The following is a 17276-nucleotide window of genomic DNA, read 5'->3' as shown; positions in this document are numbered from 1 at the left end:
TTGAAATGCCACTTTAACAATATATAGTAAATAACCTTCAACTAATTTACAACGATAAACACTATCAAACAATTCTTTCTAACTCTTTGGCATAGCCTAGGCATTGTTCGATTACTTTACCAGCTGAAATTTCTTGTTTATCGTGTACATCTGCTTTGAAGTGGTACGAGCCATCTTGAGCCTTCCAGCCACGCTACAACGTGGAAATACTTATAAGACAAAACTAAGCAATGGTGGAATGGAAGAAAGCATTAAGCGTGGTTTCAGAAGGCCACTACAATTTATTATATTACACGTTACTTCCAAGAAATTCTAAACAAGAATCTGACATAAAGTGTTCGATACCGTATAGGCATAGCTGTACAAGTTTTTGTTGAATAGAATAGGGCGGTTGTAAGTTGCTACTCCAAGTTTCACGCTTAGAAATGCGATTATCAAAAGGCTATAGGATGTATGGAAGTGTAAACGATAAACTATATGCATTTTTAGGAAAACTGATTGAGCTTTGAGATAAATTCTTTAATAGAGTTGGCTTTCTCCACAAAAGCAGCTGTATAGTTTATAAAAGTCTTATAGTTACAGAATTTACCTTGATCGAGTACTCTTTCATCTTTGCATCATTCTGAAAAAACAGCATTCTAGTTGCTTCTTTCACTGTGATGTTCTCATATGATTTCTCCATGCAAGCAGCTACTTCGTCTCTGTAAACAAATCACAACTGATGAAGATGTGGAAACAAAATAGCCAAAGAGCTTCCAATTCTCAAGACTTGATCAATAGTATAGTTATATATTGAATTTTACTTCTGTCTACATTGATGCTAGTGATCTAGTTATCTATAGTCTTTTGTATGTCATTTGAGAAAGGTTTGGTATCACTAAGCATCATATAACCATTTAGGGATGGACCAAAGTGATAATTTACTAAAATACATCAAAGTATCAGACCTTAGGGTGTCCACGAGAATGTTGATAAAGAAGTAGTACGCTTCGGCAGGAACATTTTCTTTAGCAAGAAACACCTGCAAATAGGATGAAATGTCTTCAGTAATAATTACGCATAAATCAACAAAAGGCCTAAATAAACATTCATCCTAATTACTGATGTAGAAATGCTACGAAAAGTCGGTTGAAGACTATTTAAAGATGTGATTTTTTAAAGATGTGATTAGCTTTCAGGTCATGTGTTATGTATTGCTATGTTTGATTGGATAATGGACATTTGCTTACGATGCTGCTAGGCTATCGGTTTGTTCACCATGGACAATAAAATGTGATTGGAAGGGTCACGTTCTTCTTTGCTGGATAAAACTTCAGACAGACCTCAAATTAAATTTAAGTCTAAGCGCTTAGTAATAATAATAATGGTCAGGAGGAGTATACAACTTTTGCCTAGCAAATACAAAATCGAGTTAAAGAGGTTCCACAGAAACAAAATGAAAATGGCTTTGAAAAAAGCAAACATTATACAAGATATTGGCTAAGAGCGTTTTTGTCTGACACTCCTCAGAGCATAAAACGTCATCTGTCATCGGTCAACATCTTTTAGATAACCCAGATTGTGCAAAACTCTATAATGATGACATGTTTCAGATAATTTGCAGAGCCCGGTCGTCCTTCTATCTAGCAGTTTTGGAATCGATCTACATACAAACGAAAAAACCTCCATTGTGTAGACAGAAAGAGTTCGTTTTCTCTCCTGGACTCCAGTGGTATTTTTTCTTTAGGCACGCAGCACTGATTGGTCAACTATACCGGTCTTGTGCTTGCGTTTTTCTGATTGGCCTATTTGAATCCACTTCTTGGTATACATTTCCATTGTGTTCTTTCGGACACTTATTCTGACGTTTTATGCTCTGAGGAGTGTCAGACGAAAAAGCTTTTAGCCAATATGTTGTAAAATGTTTGCTTCTTTCAAAGCCACTTTTAAGTTCTGTACCACCAAAATACAAAATGTTGTCCTGTTTTCATCGTCTCACGATGGCGTTTCTAATCCATGTTAAAATATAGTTGTTAAGTGTGTTATCCTTAACAGAAAATTCTTTTTATCTTCACTAACATGTCACTTCAAGAGGACGAGAACTGTGCCGTTCAAAGCTACGTTAGTCATTACGTCATCACACTCCAAAGTTCATAATCAACAAGAAGTGTATTCAGATAAAATTTATTCTTCAAAAGCAAAATCAGATAGATACCTTGTGATAGCTTCCTTCCATTAAATACTGAAGAAGAAAATAATAAATAACTAAGGGCTTTGAGCCAAATGATTGTATTGTTTTCATGCAATGCTAACAATTTTAACTGAAAATAAAAAAATTATTTGTAAACAGAATAAAGTACTACGTTGCAACAATCACTTTGAAAAAACTGCTTGTGAATGACAGTTTCAAATTTCTATTTCCAAACTGATCTACATCAGGGGCAGCGCCAAGAAAATTGAAAGTGTGGGAGGCTGCGGGGGGCTCAAGTTGATAGAATTTTTAGACTAATAAAGCAGCTTTTGAAAAATAAACTAAAATTCATTATGATATTTTGTACCTATAATTTTATGGGACAATCGTTATACTAGCGGTACCTCAAAAGGGGCCGGCAAGAGGTTGTCAGAGGCCCTAGGGATGTTTGAAAGTAAATTTTTGCCATCACGCCTTTTAGATTAGCTTAAAAAGCATTTCAGAATATTTCTTGCAGTCATTTTTTGCAATCTTTTAAAACATCTTGCTATCTTTAAGGTATGCTTTTGCTATGTTTGACTAATTCCAGTTTTAAAATGGAATCTTTTTTTATGAGGCCCCATAAGCCTTGGCTTATTTCCTTGGAAATTAAGCAATAAAAAGACTTATGGAACTATTCTTTTCTTCAAATTCGTTTCTTTTGTTTCAATTTGTTTTATTAAAAACCCTTTTTTGCAAATAGGCTGCCCAAACAGACAATCCACAATTTGCACATAGATAAATCTGCTTATGAAACAGAAAAGCTATTAGAGAATTTTATACAAAATAAAGTTTTGTAGAAAGAAAGTGACACAAAACCAAACAATTTTAGGAATCTAGCAGAAATGACACATGAAATAATTTGAGATATCATTGAAGCAAACCCTGAGAAACTGAATCAGAGAAAAATCAAGAAGCACACACACCTGCTCTAAGGCAACAGGACATCGTATGTAAACACTTTCTTGTATTTGTTTAGCAGGAAGAAGTTCAAGTTCCTATAAAACAAAGCAGCTAATCTCAGAACCAATAATCACAATGATGATGATAACTTGATAAGATTTATCATATGAGACAATTAACAGTTAGCATTGACCAATTTAACACAGAATTATCCTTTCTAGGCTCTTTTGGCTTCCTTATAGGATGACCTTATAAAAAATCAACTTGCAAAAATCTGTAGATTAGAATTATAGACAAAATCTAATCTAACTGATCTAATCCATTTGAAAAATTTGATGTGTTGAATATTTCAGATTCAGTTAAACCTGGATAAATGATATTTATCAGCCTGAGAAACAAGATTTTTTTGTCAACAATGTTCTACAAATTGGCAGCACTTGCATTGCTGTGCAACTTTCAGCATATACACTATGGCTCTCCAGTTAATTTATGACCCACAGGAAGGGTTGAGTGTTATCAAAAGTAAAATTCAGGAACAAAGACACTAATTGAAAACCAGAAAAAACTCACAAACTCCTGCAAGATATGCTCTTGTGCATATTGCACTTTACAAGCTTTATAAGACTTTATATGATTAAAAATACAGTTTATATGATAATTGTTCTACATTGCTTTAGCAAACATTCCACAGTCTTTATAAGAAAGTGTTAGAAAACTTACAGTATGGAATTCACCAAGACGATTCTGTGCCAACAGGCTCATCAAATTCAAACCTAGGAGTTGGTACATGTAAGGGGATTCTGGAAGAATACCACTATAAGAAATAAGAAAAGATAAATCTGTGAAAACTAATGATCTTATAGATTAGAAACAGTTGCTAATTGAAGAGTTTGAGAGGATAAAAGCATTTACAAATTGTTACTTTTCTTCTCAAGGTCAATATAAATTTCATATTTTCTCTAATCATTATAACCATCTTCCACAGCAACAGATGTAAGGGTAGGGGTGCTCAAACAAGTAGTATCTTACCTTTGCAAAAACAATTAAAGAAAAATTTGCAAACCTGTAATCATAGTAATAGCACTTGAGCTGTGCCAAATATCGCTCAAATGATGGTATATCTTTTACAAGAACACTCCACTGAACTCCAATCTCTAAAACATCTCCTAAAATGAGAAAAATCAAATAAATAAATAAATAAATAAATAAATAAATAAAAGCAAGACAATGTATGCATTCAAAATGAGGGCAAACAATTAAAAAAATTGAATAGCCTGTGCATTGGAAAATGAATTTGTAAGTCAAATAAAAAGGAAAAAAGGAAAAATATATTAATGCTTGATAAAGTAGTTTTTAATACCAACTAAAGAAAAAGCAAGAATCAGAAATAAAACACAATTTAAGTATATAATTACTGAAAGAGTTGTTCATATGAAGGGTACTAGTCATGTTTATAGAAGACAATATACATAAAGAAAGTTGCTTATAATGACAACATGAAAAAAACATAATGAACAATTCTCATTCTGTTTCCAGAGACTGGGAGAATATTGAAATTTTACTTACTTGCTAGGATAAGTTCTTGAGATGTTGGTTTTGACCCTGAAGTTGGCATGTATTGGAAACTAGTCAGAGCAAGCTGTTGTGCAAGAATGAATCAATTATTTTTAATTGCGAGAAAGCTTTAATTTTCAAAGTACTTTTCTAGTTTGTAGTCAACATCAAAATCTAGAAACAAGTTATCACTGATTCCTCCTTATATTCATACTAAATACCACTTAACAAAGATTTGTTTGCTTTCTTTGTCTTTTTAAAATGAGCTATCATAACTAACTCATCTGTGGCAAAAAAATGTGTGTTTAACTGTAAAGAAAAGACAAATAAAAGAAAGAATACTTCTTAGAGTAAAATAGGAAAGATATACAACATCACAAATACATGTGATGGAAAATATATGGCACCACAAACTGGTTTGATAATTTAAAATGTTAAAAGGTGTCTTTTGAAGTTACCACAATATGTCAATCTCACATACGTGGCAATTATGTGGAAAGGGATCCAAAGAATATACAGACAAGCATCACATACCAAAATTCCCAATCTCAAAATCGATACCTTTTCACTTGAAGCAAACAAAAGCACTTTTGAAAAGGCAATTTTTAATGAGACACTCATTTCTTAAATAAAATTTCAGTTGAGATGTTTCCTCAGTAGCAAATTTTTGCCTATAAAATTGGTGTTATTTTTGTTAATCACATTTTCCTTATTCAGTTCAAAATTTTTAAAATATTTTAGATTTAATATTCAAGTTGTAACAAGTTTTCATGCTTGAATAATTTTATTGCTAAGGCTGTGAGATGGATTTGCATTGGTTCTGGTTTTACCAGGATTTGCATTTGATCTATTCACATTTGTTTGAAGTGATATGTTTATGACAGCTTGCAACTTTTGTGAGCTGTTGAAAAATATGCAAGGCTGAAAAATGTATTAAGTTAGGTATTTTCTGAGGTTTCTATCCTCAGATTGCCATCTTCTTTTTTCGGTGGGTTGTGGTACCAAGTTTTACTTATACAGTAGCTTTATCTTTAGGTATAATCCTATGCCCGTACATCTATCTTTTGAGCCTGGATTGGATGAAACAAATTTTGATTCTTTCCTTTTTCTTTCTGGACTCTATGGACTTTAGAATCAAAGTAAGCCCATGCAAGAAACAAAGTAAGTTACAAAGTCCATGCAAGAAACAAAGTCTGGCATGGTAAAAGACCGAATCGGGCAATCAGTTTTTCCTGACGATTGGAATCACTTCAGGACAGGATTGTACAAAACAGACAATTTTCAAACACACACTTTGGAAATCAACAACAACAATTTTAGATGGGGTTCTAGATTCTTGTTAAAGGGTGTGCTTTTAAGTTAAGTCCAATCTTGTCAGTTTCCTTCAATAAAAACATTGCTAAAATATGTCCTTTTCACTTTGGATGTTCCTAAACCAGAGCCTTTTTAACATACTAACTAGGAGGCAATTGTCTCTGCAGGCCAGTGACTTTTCCATTGTTTAAAACAGTAGAATAGGCTATTGCCCTCCTCTTTGTACCAACAAAGGTTCGGCCCCGTAGCTAATTTCCCTTAGAAAGGCTATGTCTTAAACCATACAAGAAAATAAACCATAGTGGCCCATAAGCCTGATTACATAGCTTGATTACACGACTTTGAAGTTGGCTGTTAAATCTGTTTTGCATCATCTGTAGGCCTAATTCAGATCAGACGACATTATACTAACCTTCATACTCGTCAATAATTTTCCTATTGCCTCCAGGTTTGGAGGTTTTTTATTCCATTCTTTTATCAGATTTTGATACATCGAAATAACTGCATTTAAGGACGTTGATGAAGTTGAAGCCATTTTCAACTGCATACTCTTATAGCCTATAAACAACTTCAGCCTTTCGAAGTGCTTTTTCACTGAAAGGTAACAACGGGTTAGGTACACCTTAATGGGCTGATGCCACCTTAATGTCTCTCTTCACGCCAGAGTAGCCTACGAACAAAGGAGAGTCCCTATTTTTTATTTAGAAGGGGAGGAAATGAGTTAACCTTCAACTAAATTTAATGACGGGGATCCCTAAAGTCGAAGGTCCTTAATTTTTCACTAAAAGCAACTTTAGTCTGTTACGCTGCTGTATGTACATACAGTAAAAGCTCTATTAAGGGGGTGGAGGGGTTGGGTTTGGCGGTATTGCGGTAATTGTCTTTTCTTTGTAGATAATTCGGTAATCTTCATCAAATTGGGCGGTAATGGAAAAATCAACGGTGAACGATTTTTAGTGAAATTAACGGCGCTTGCTGGTTTGCATGGCGTGCCTCGACTTTTCATGCAGCTCGAACACCAAATTTTTCGTGGTTATGATCGCTGATATATTCCATGCTGTCGCAGAAACGACCAAAAACAACGAAAACATTGGAAAGACAAATCTCAAATACACTCTTTTCATTTCATAAGAACAATTTTATAAGAACACGAGCATCAAAATTGGTCAAAATTTAAGAACAAATTAAGAACAAGCTAAGACTGTGCTTCTGCAAAATGCAATTTGGAACAACGTTTTATCTAAAAAATAACGATTTTGGCCATAAGTGGGTGCTTCTTCGGCATATATTCAAACTTGTCACCACATGAAGGTTGTCTCACTCACTTTGTTGGCAAACGAGACCTGAACACCACCTAGAGCAAAAAAGCTAGCAATCCTACTGCTTACACCCTCTTAATATAAGAAAAATTTAAGAACAATCCAGCTTCAGATTTTCGAAAAAAAAGAACAGTCAGCCTAAACTTAAATTTACTGGTTCTTATAAAAAAGTGTATACAAACTGTCATTCAAAAGCAAAGTTTCAGTTGAACAACATGCATATAGTTGTAAGGTTATACTGCGATACCCAACAGCATCCTGGGCACTAGTACCAAAGTACCAAGTGTCACACCCCCCAATCACCCCTCAAAAGAGTACCAAAGTGTGACGTCATCAAAAATCTATTTTTAGAATTTCTTAAATTTGGCCACATAATCTGAAAGAACGGCATAAAATACCTCTCAATGTGCAAAATTAGTTAGATATATATAATCCAAATTCGGCGAGATATGGCCAATGAAAGATTTCAAGTTGCTAACGGATTACTGTTATTCTGGCCTGGTTCATAAAGTTATAAACCAAGACCAAATTACAGAGGTTTGATGATGGGGCAAGAGCTTGTTCTCATGTGGCCATATCTCAGCCAATTCGTAATGCTTTAAACTGAACTTGCAAAATTAGAGGTATTTCATGATGCTCTTTCAGGTTATGAGATCAAAATTATTAAATTCTTAAAATATATTTCTAGAATTTCAGGTATATGAAATTTCAGGTAAAATTCGCTCGGTGGAAGAAACGCTGTAGGTACTTCAGAGACCTTCCTGTCATAAAATCAATGAAGGATCAAGCAAAGGCAGTTGCTCCGTTGGTTAAATATGATATACCTTGATATGAACGAAGGTAAACAAGATAACGATTTGAAAACTTGAATATTTCTTGTTGGCACTAAATCCAAAAATCCAGGCACTCTTTAGGTAAATTTGTTTCTTGTGTCCATTTCCCCTGATGTTTCTCGGTAGAAGCGTCAACTGCAATTCACTATGAGCTCCAGATTTATTTTAACATTCAAAAGGCATGCTAAGATGGAAAGAGGGATCTCATTTGACAGCCAGTGCTTCTTGTTACCTAGCTTTAGAAGTAACTGACAACATGGTATTTTTCAAGACCACAGCGAAATTGTACCAGTTGTTTTTATCTGTTGTTCAATTTGTTTGCAAAAAAGAATTTTCAACAGGATTAAGAGGACTGCTTTAGTGAAATGTGCTTAAAAGAGTGCATTTTCCAAAGAACTGGAAGCATAAAAATTCGAAAAGTTTCTGGTCCTTTGGCCATAACCATGGTGCCACTTCGGGCAGTAACCATATTCTTTGCCCGTCCCGATATACAGATTAAAACGTTATTATCATATAAAAATAAAAGTTGCGAATAATATACAGAGTTAGATTGACAAAATGTATTGTAGAGATTTGTAACAGTAACTAAAGATTTTCAGGCAATAATTTTTCAGTCAGGTAAATTTGTCCTCCCCCCCCCCCCCCTCCCCCAACAAGGCTTGCCTCGCGACGGCCCTGTGTATATTATTTAGGGTTATAGTCGAAATTACGGACTTGTCGTCACATTGCGCTTAGCCGTGTTCGTCCAAAAACCCTTAAATTAATCCCTGGTAGCAGTATATATAATTATAAATATGGACGAAATGCTAGCGGTGGTAAATATACTCGAAAAGGGGAAGGTTGGCGCAGTCAAGGAATTGATTTATGTACCATGTAGCAAAGTATAATGTAGTAGGCTAACAGATCTATGCGGTCCATTGTAGTAAGCGGACCATCAGTGTGATATCACGCTTTTAGCATAATATTGACCAAAAATCGTCATTTAGCATAACCCTAGCATAATTTTGATATTTTTTTAAAAATCATTGTTTCCATTGATCCGTTGTCTATCGTTACCAAATGCAAACACTTTACACAAGCATCTGTGGTTTCATTTTGGGAGCTAATTGTGACTTCCCCTTTCAGGATTTTGCAAGATGTTTGGAATGGCTGGAAGCCAAATATTTTATGGTTGGCACCCAAATTCAGCCAGCTAGACGCAGATACAAAAAAGCTAAATTTTTGCTGATTGTGGGGAGTGATAGCGTAATCAAAATTTGCTTTGAAGGTTACAAAAGTTTTCACTTGCTTTTATCTTAAACTGTCTGTTATCTTTCATTTTATTTCATCATTTGTCATTTGCAATTTTGAAATTATTTCAAAAGATTTTGAATATTACCTGTGCAAAAAGTTTTGTTTCCTTTGCGTTTTCGTTGCTTTTTTGCAAAATGCGGCTGAATTCTGGCCAAATCAGTTTATGACAGCTAAGGGGGGCTCTGGGGCTTCAGCCCCTCCTGACGAAAACCGAGGGGGGTGGGGGGGGAGGAGGGCTGAGCCCCCCTGGAAAATAAGGAAGTGCTTTACCAATTTTTAGATTAGTTTGTTATACCTTGTCCAGTTTCGAGTTTTATGTCTTATAGATGCGAACGCAGTGAAATAAAACCGACAAATTCGTTCCCCTCTAACATCAATTTATTTTTGGTCGCCCACTTCTTGGTTTCTTTATTACTGTAACACTCTCGAGGAATCTTTTTTAATTTCCCGCCGCTGTTGTGTGGCTGGATCTATCTTGGTCAACCTTTTTTTTGAAAACTGAAAAGCACTTCCCTGTAAATATTTTATAGCGACTCTCCCTTCATTTGAAAATTTTGCTTCCTTAGGCATGGTCTACATTTTTACAAACAAAAGGTCTTAAAATTTATTAACATTTCTAACTAAGTTTTCTATGGTGTCAGCAAAATTTGCAACTTTTTCCCGCTGAAATTTGCTACAAAATAGGCCTATTTTACCCAATTTCTGCATTCAAATGTTTTGTATTGCCGAAAAGTTTATAAAAAGTGCCGCCATTTTGAAAAAGGTGGTGCAATACTTTTGATACCCTAGTGTATTATTGTCTCCACGCATAAACATTTTGGGTGCCTAAATAGAACTGATGATCTCAACCTAAAAAAACTGATTATGATTTAAAAATAAACTTTCAATCATTTCATTCGTGTGTTTCTTTTTCCTCGATAATGAAAAATGCACGGAAAAATCACCTTTAAGTCCTTAGCTAATCCACTTTCTATCCTGTGACATCAGCAGCTGCCATTAGGAATTGTCATTAATTTTTTGAGCCCCCCCCCCCCCCCCCTGAAAAAATGCAAGTTTACGCCTATGTTGGTATCACAATCTGCTTTGCCATATTTCCTTAATTTGAAAAGTTTTCAGTGAGCAAGCTGTACAAAAAATCAGTCAGTAAAAAGACTAATATTATATTACTTGTATCAAGATATTGCTTGTATCAGCCAAAATGAAGCCATTGATGGAGCGATGTTTGAAGAAATGCTCTATATAAACACCCTTGTAGAATTGAAGAATACTGCACTCTACAGCGGTATAACTAAAGACATTGTCAAACTCATTTTAAAATTAAGAAGATAAGTTATCATCAATATAAAAAGCATTTTTAACTGTCGTAATATATAGTTGTGGTCACGAATAAATTTGTTGTTTAATTGTTCCCAGTTTTAGGAAAACATACTATTCAGTCTGTTGTCACTCTTTCCCGCATTTCTGATCTGACCTATTTTCCCGATCATTGAGATTTTTTGTATCGCGAACATTCTCTACCTTAGAACAACATGGCGAAAGCGCAGAGGAATGGCAAAGCAAAAAACCAAAATAAAGTAGATTGCCAAATCTCGCGAAGGCAACCAACCGCTTGATGAAAAATTTCATGAACTTACTTCATGATGACAACGAGTGTTCATATTAATCACAAGAATTGTTCTTTAAGACCATGGTCTAATGACCCTTATCAGCGCTCAAAGTTGCCATGGGATGTGTAATTTAGAACAAAAGAAGGAACGAAAAACATTTATCGGTCTTTATCCTACAACCACGCCTTCGTTCATTTAAAAGCAGGTTAAAAAGATTTACGTAATAAATTTTCAACGAATCAAAACTCTTAAAATTGTGAGCACAACCAATCGTCATGCAAGACCGCTAATTTCGGTACTGTACTTAAAGTTGGTCAGAGATGAAGTTACTTTGACTGTCTGCTCTTCACTTATCACCAGGTCACAAAAACATCGTTGGTGAACATTACTAAGTAAAGATGGGTGATAGTGAAGCTAAAGCTGGCAAGCCCTTCAAGCAAAGGAAAAGCTTTGGTAGGATTCATTTTAAGATTAATCTTAGATATACGCCATCTTTTTAATTTGTATTTAACATGATATGGGGGCCTAGCCTGTTGTCTTCGACCCAACGTGTCGATTGTCTATAGATTTGTGCTCTTCGTTCATTCCCATCTGTTTGGCTAGCACTTTCCATCATCACGTTTTCCTTTATTTCAGCAAGCAGAAGAGATGAAGTTGCTGGCATCAGAGCTAAATTCCCATCTAAAATTCCGGTAAGGGGCTGATAAAGTTGAAATATTTTCTTGTGGTCTACCTTCTGTTTTTCTTCACCAAGATTTCCATTTCCTTTGCTGTCGATTGTACCAAGATCGGCGTCAGAAAAAATACTTTAATTTCTATGTTATACCGCTTTTTTTAAATGCTAAGTTCATTTTCTAATATCTTGCCGAAACACTTAATTGCTTCGAAATTAGTTCACTCTTGTGGGTAATAGTAAAGTTAGGCCACAGCTTTTTTGGGTGTGACTGTTAACGAGAGCGGCATAGTAGCAGGCATGGCTAGATTTAATCTAGAAAAAGCTAAAGCGGTCCGCATCATTCAATTTCAGTGGCTTAGGTCATTGATTAGATGGGGTTATAGAAGGGACCAGTCCTAGTGAAGTCAACAACCTCTAGCTACGCGTTGACTGCTCCACTTTGCATTATTTTATATACTTGTCATCTATTTTCACATTTCCACAATACAGTAGCAGACGAACCGATCATGTTCTCATACTTATAAATAGACTGCAATTAAACGTTTACAAACCTAATGTTACTTTTTCACAATCAATTTTTTTCCTGGAATATGTCTCTAGATTTTAAGTTAACATCGCATTTTTAAATACGTGCCATTACTACGAGTTGACGTTTGACGAAGAGAAAACTCAATATTTTAAACAAAGTGTTGCACATACAATTTAAACAACATAGTGTGCTATCTTAGAGTTCAAACATTTATGTCACTCTGATGGTTCAGTGAAAATTATAAGCTGAATTGATAAATTGATTTCATAATAATGTGCCTGCATGATACATGTAAATAGAAATGATGGCCCCTGTGGTCCAGACTATCAACCCAGGATTCAGATGCAGATGGTCACTTAGCTATGAATGATTATTTCATTTCAATTATTTATGCAAACAAAATGATCTTAAATGACCCAGAATTGTCCAGAAGTCATTGGTTGAAATGTAATTTTATGTTCTCAAAATGCCAGTCACAAAATGAATAATTAATATTAAAATATGTACTTAGAGTAGATCAGTACTGTAAATTTTTGATAAGGCACCAACATTCCTAATGCGCCCCAATCTGAATAATTGTCCTCCCAACCAAATGCTTTATTATGTGCCCACTAAGAGGGATAATATTTTATGTATTGACCATAGCAGCTTTCATCTGACTTGTTTTTTATAATTTATGTATTTCATAGCTACTGGGGCTGGTCTCTTTGGTACTTTTATTTTAAATACAAAAATTCTCTGTTCTGGTCTTTTTTTGCTGTAGTAAAAAAATTTTTTCTACAGCAAATCTAAATTTATGAAATTTTTATGGTCAAATCTAAAGAAATATTAAACTATTCAAAGCAAAGTAACTTGTGGCCAAATGGCCAAAACAACACAAAATGTTTAGTAAAAACTAACTTGAAGATGAAGATTTCAAATCTGAAGTCCATTTTCAAGAAAGTCTAAAGATAGCCAAAGCTCAAAACTGATGATAAACCTGGCATGGAGAATAGCAGCAGAGTTGTGATAATCAATGTTGGTTGACTTTGAAAAAAATTTTCTTAACTTTTTCTGATCTTTAAACTTTTAATTCTTTAGGTAATTGTTGAAAGATACCACAAAGAAAAAACTCTTCCACTATTGGACAAAACAAAGTTTTTGGTACCACAGGAACTCACTATGAGTCAGTTTGTGACTATTATTAGGTGAGTGTTGGAAGTTTGAAGTTGTAATTTACCACCAATTTATGAAACATTTATGTGTGACATTTTGTTCAAATGAAAAATATGTGCTATTTATTCTTGTGACATAAATTTGGCTTGTGGATGTGGATGGTATTCTGGTTAGCTGTTGATAATAAATCATAGAAAATCAATTAAATGTTGTAGATTGAAATTTTGAGCAATAAGGCATTGGTGGTTTGCTACACTACACTTTTGTTTAGAAATTGTTTTTATCCCAGCTTGTTCATAAAGCAACTTCTCCAAAAGAGAAATTCTCCTCATGCTCCAAATGTTTTATGTCCTATTCTTTTGACAAATTTATTTAACGTTCCACAAAGAATAATATGCAAAGAAATGGAACTGCAAATTTACAAAACTGAAGTCAATGGCAGACTGTTTTATATGAAATATGTGAAAGTTGACTTTATGTATAGTTGATTTTTTCAACTGTACTCGTTGATCATTTGTTTGACTTTTTCTTTTTAAAAATTTAGAGTTGTCATCATATCCAACAAACAGTTTTCTTAAAAATCTCAGCATGTTTCTACATCAGTTAATCTTGATAAACTAAGACTTTGCGCAAGAGCTTTTAGTATCCATTGTTGTCAATGTCAGCAAGCACATGCTAACCCAAGCTGCTGGTTATTGCATTTTCCTATTTGGGAGAATCTTTAGATCAACAATGACAATATGCGTGAAACTGTAAGACGGACATTTTTCCTTGATAAAATAGTGAATTTTGAATAGCAGAAATATATGGTTAAAAAAATACTTTTGTTTAGTATAGAAGGCATGGCACTAGAGTTAAGTATTGTTCATTGTTAAAACTTGAATAATACCAACAAGCATTTGAAAATGTCAACTTGGAAAGCTCTTTTCAATTATTTTTACTTGAGAGTTGTCAGCAGCCCACTTCTTGGTTATTAAATGTGTTGTTTCAATATTTTTTATTTTTTTAACATCTCTTCTTCATATAAAGAAACCAAGTTATGTTATGATATGATTGAAACCAAGAAACCAAGTTTGATTGCTCTAGAACTTTTTTATTCTTTTGATTGGGGGAAAAACAGTCATCTAGTCTCTGAAGCTCTGGTTCAGTGCTTTGTCATCTGCTTTTTCATAACTACTTTGGGAACATTATGATCACAACCTTCTCTGGTTGGCATCTCAACCATAAAATATATACACATGAGCTTAACACCAAATGCAGACAAAGTCTTTTTGACTGTTTATATATTTATAGTTTATTTATACATGCTCTGTAAACTGAATTAGTACACATGAAATTCTTTTTCCTCATGTGTTTATTTGTTATTGTAGGAACCGCATGTCATTGGCTCCAACTCAAGCTTTCTATCTGATTGTTAATAACAAGAGCTTAGCCTCAATGTCGACAACATTAGCTGAGGTTTATAAAGAGGAAAAAGATGAAGATGGCTTCCTGTATATGACCTATGCTTCACAAGAAATGTTTGGCTAGACTGGAAATGTTAACCTTTCTTCCAAATGCCCTATTGACTTAAGCTCATTTTGTAGGAACGGTTATTTCAGATGGAATATTTGTAACTTATTTTGCTGGAGTGTAGAAAACATGGATATTATTATTTGAGTTGGATTTGATTAAAAGTATGTTTTCCAATGACTACTGCTTGCCATATCAAGCATAGACTGCCAGCATGCCATAGCTAGAACTTTTTGTTTATAAAACTGGCATATTAAATCAGTGTAGGTCTGTAGAAGGGTCATTGGTTTTTGTGCCCTAATTAAGTTCTACATTTGTAGCTTAGATAGTAGGTTCAAAGGAAATGGTAGTGAACTGTAATATTTCAAAAATGATATTCTGCTGTTGAACCCCTTTGCCTGTATATCATTCTTGAATTACTTCTAAAAACACTTTCATAATCAAATTCATGTTCATTTGTGTAATTCTTGTTTTATTAAAGAATTACCTCTAAGTTGGGCAAGGGAATATTTTTGCTTTTTTAGTAATATGTTTTTTACTTTCCTAGTAACATTCCAGACTGTAATTGATCATAATTCTATTGACATGATGGCACTCAAACAACTTCAAAATGATTTGCTTAATTTTTGTAATGGGAGATTTAAAAGAATGTATTTTTAACAATTTAGTAGCAATTTGTTAGTGTTTGGAGTTAGAACTTACTCATATAAAATGAATTTGCAGATCATCATGCCATTTCTGTTTTCTTTATTTAATTATTTATGTATATTGCAGTGAATAATTGTTAAGTTTCTAGCAGAAGAAGTATTCTCTTTTCATCCATTCTTTGTTGTGTTTCATATTCTAGATTTTTGTCATAGTAAGATTGAACAAGCATTTGCTGATATCCCACGACTTCAGTCACAGCCTGACAGGGGTGACTGTTTATTTTCTGCTGTCTTATAACCATTATCAAAAGCTTGCAAGTTATGGATTATGCTCGAGAGACATTTTAGAGTTTTGCCACTTCTAAAGTACAGCTAAAACTTCTGACTTTGCATGGCTTTGTGTGCCAGAACTTTTTAGAAAATTTATCAAAAAACTATGTTTCCTATTCCAAAATGTGGTAAACATGTTTAAAATATTTGTCTCTTGATGACCAAATGCAGCGGCAAGACGTCTTACAGTGCTTTGAAACGCATAAAGAATCACTTGCCATCAACAATAGGCCAGACCCGATTGGGTAGCCTGTCCCTTCTGAGCATCTGAGCATCAAGCATGGTTTAATGGACATGCTTTCGATGGATGACATTATTTCTGACTTTGCAGTTTTAAAAATCGAGAAAAAAGTTGATATAAGGCAAACCTATTGTTTGACATTTTTGTAATTGTCTTACATCTAAACTTGTTGCTTCAAGTTTTTGCAATATGTTAATGACTTTGAATTTATCATAATATACAGAAATATTAATGCTCTTGGCAGAAGTCAGTCCAGGCCTTAGTTTGGGTTAATCCGCCACTGAGCAGAGGGGGACATATGCGGCTTGGGGTCCACATCCTATCTATTCCAGCGTAGCAAATTATTTATTTTCCCAACTTTTATGCTTTTATCGTGTTTTACACGATATTTCTTTTCAAACATCTCTTTCTGTAGTTCCAGAAACTATCGAAAGGTTGTGACAAACCTATTACGTCACAGCGGTGATCTTGCCACGTTCCAATGAAATCACTTTTGCGGGTCCGTTTTTGGGGCTTTCAGACACTTGATCTCGAGAAGACGAAAGCAGAGAAAGAAAACGGAAAACGACATCTAGAAAATATGTACCAATCAAATCATTTTCGCTTCATGTGCCCTTTTCATGCAGACTTGCACACTTGTTACTTTCGCCTTATCAAAGTCACAATGCAATGATTAATCGAGCACTGCTACAATGAGGACAATTTCCACAATCGTGCTATCTGTGCCACAACCAAAAACCGAAGGGGCACCAAAAATAGTCGTACCCTGTCACATATCATACGTGATTAAATTTAATTCAATCAAGCTCGAATAATGCCGCAAAAACAAAATAAATAAGAAAAATCTTGCCAGATTTTGGTGTCAAAAGCTGGCTGAGCTCAAAAGATCCCCTCAGAATTTCACCCCATGGTTTACTGATGATAGAGTTTCCAGTTGTGCCCCAGTTTTGTCCCAGAGTGACCGTAAAAGAATTATTGCATGTGCATTGCAAATCGAGTTGCGTCCCAAGGGTATGCTATTCCGATTGTTTCAAACCAAGTGTATTGCCATGCAGAGGTTTGGTCACCCAGCTAACGAATGCCTCTGGGGTACAAGAAAACCCCAGGTGTGTTGAGCAACCCCCGTTCCCCTCAATCTCGTTTCCAGTTCTAGC

The 17276-nt window shown here is 34.6% G+C and overlaps 2 protein-coding genes across 3 annotated transcripts; one reads left to right on the top strand and one right to left on the bottom strand.

Moving 5' to 3' along the window:
- LOC135685133 (26S proteasome non-ATPase regulatory subunit 8) lies at positions 1-11146 on the bottom strand. 2 transcript variants are annotated; one of them, XM_065200959.2, is made up of 9 exons: positions 11060-11146; positions 4679-4751; positions 4176-4278; positions 3833-3926; positions 3136-3207; positions 2195-2221; positions 948-1021; positions 590-701; positions 1-193 (listed from the first exon to the last, which is right to left on the bottom strand). In XM_065200959.2, the coding sequence occupies exons 1-9, from the start codon at positions 11081-11083 to the stop codon at positions 65-67; spliced, it is 708 nt and encodes a 235-aa protein (XP_065057031.2). In that variant the 5' UTR covers positions 11084-11146; the 3' UTR covers positions 1-64. The 2 variants fall into 2 exon arrangements, with proteins under 2 accessions (XP_065057031.2, XP_065057022.2); XM_065200950.2 differs by lacking the exon at positions 11060-11146 and adding an exon at positions 6393-6604.
- A 181-nt stretch (positions 11147-11327) lies between these two features.
- LOC135685148 (microtubule-associated protein 1 light chain 3 gamma) lies at positions 11328-15722 on the top strand. The gene is made up of 4 exons (XM_065200971.2): positions 11328-11485; positions 11669-11724; positions 13318-13424; positions 14763-15722. Exons 1-4 carry the CDS (start codon positions 11431-11433, stop codon positions 14920-14922), a joined length of 378 nt encoding a protein of 125 aa, XP_065057043.1. The 5' UTR covers positions 11328-11430; the 3' UTR covers positions 14923-15722.
- The last annotated feature ends 1554 nt before the right edge of the window (positions 15723-17276 follow it).

The sequence above is a fragment of the Rhopilema esculentum genome, chromosome 10, assembly GCF_057945365.1.
Source record: "Rhopilema esculentum isolate cy_ngs chromosome 10, ASM5794536v1, whole genome shotgun sequence".
Taxonomy (NCBI): domain Eukaryota; kingdom Metazoa; phylum Cnidaria; class Scyphozoa; order Rhizostomeae; family Rhizostomatidae; genus Rhopilema; species Rhopilema esculentum.
This window is presented reverse-complemented; position numbering and strand designations above follow the sequence as displayed.

What these genes read in the sequence shown, in the direction of transcription:
- LOC135685148 (XM_065200971.2), top strand. Translation starts at nt 11,431, where the DNA reads ATGGGTGATAGTGAAGCTAAAGCTGGCAAGCCCTTCAAGCAAAGGAAA. An exon ending in AATTCCCATCTAAAATTCCG is followed by an intron (nt 11,725 to 13,317) that starts GTAAGGGGCTGA and finishes TTAATTCTTTAG; the next exon opens with GTAATTGTTGAAAGATACCA. An exon ending in CAGTTTGTGACTATTATTAG is followed by an intron (nt 13,425 to 14,762) that starts GTGAGTGTTGGA and finishes TTGTTATTGTAG; the next exon opens with GAACCGCATGTCATTGGCTC.
- LOC135685133 (XM_065200950.2), bottom strand. Translation starts at nt 6,527, where the DNA reads ATGCAGTTGAAAATGGCTTCAACTTCATCAACGTCCTTAAATGCAGTT. An exon ending in GTCCTGTTGCCTTAGAGCAG is followed by an intron (nt 2,222 to 3,135) that starts GTGTGTGTGCTT and finishes TTTCTTCTTCAG; the next exon opens with TATTTAATGGAAGGAAGCTA. An exon ending in TGAAAGAGTACTCGATCAAG is followed by an intron (nt 194 to 589) that starts GTAAATTCTGTA and finishes TCCACGTTGTAG; the next exon opens with CGTGGCTGGAAGGCTCAAGA.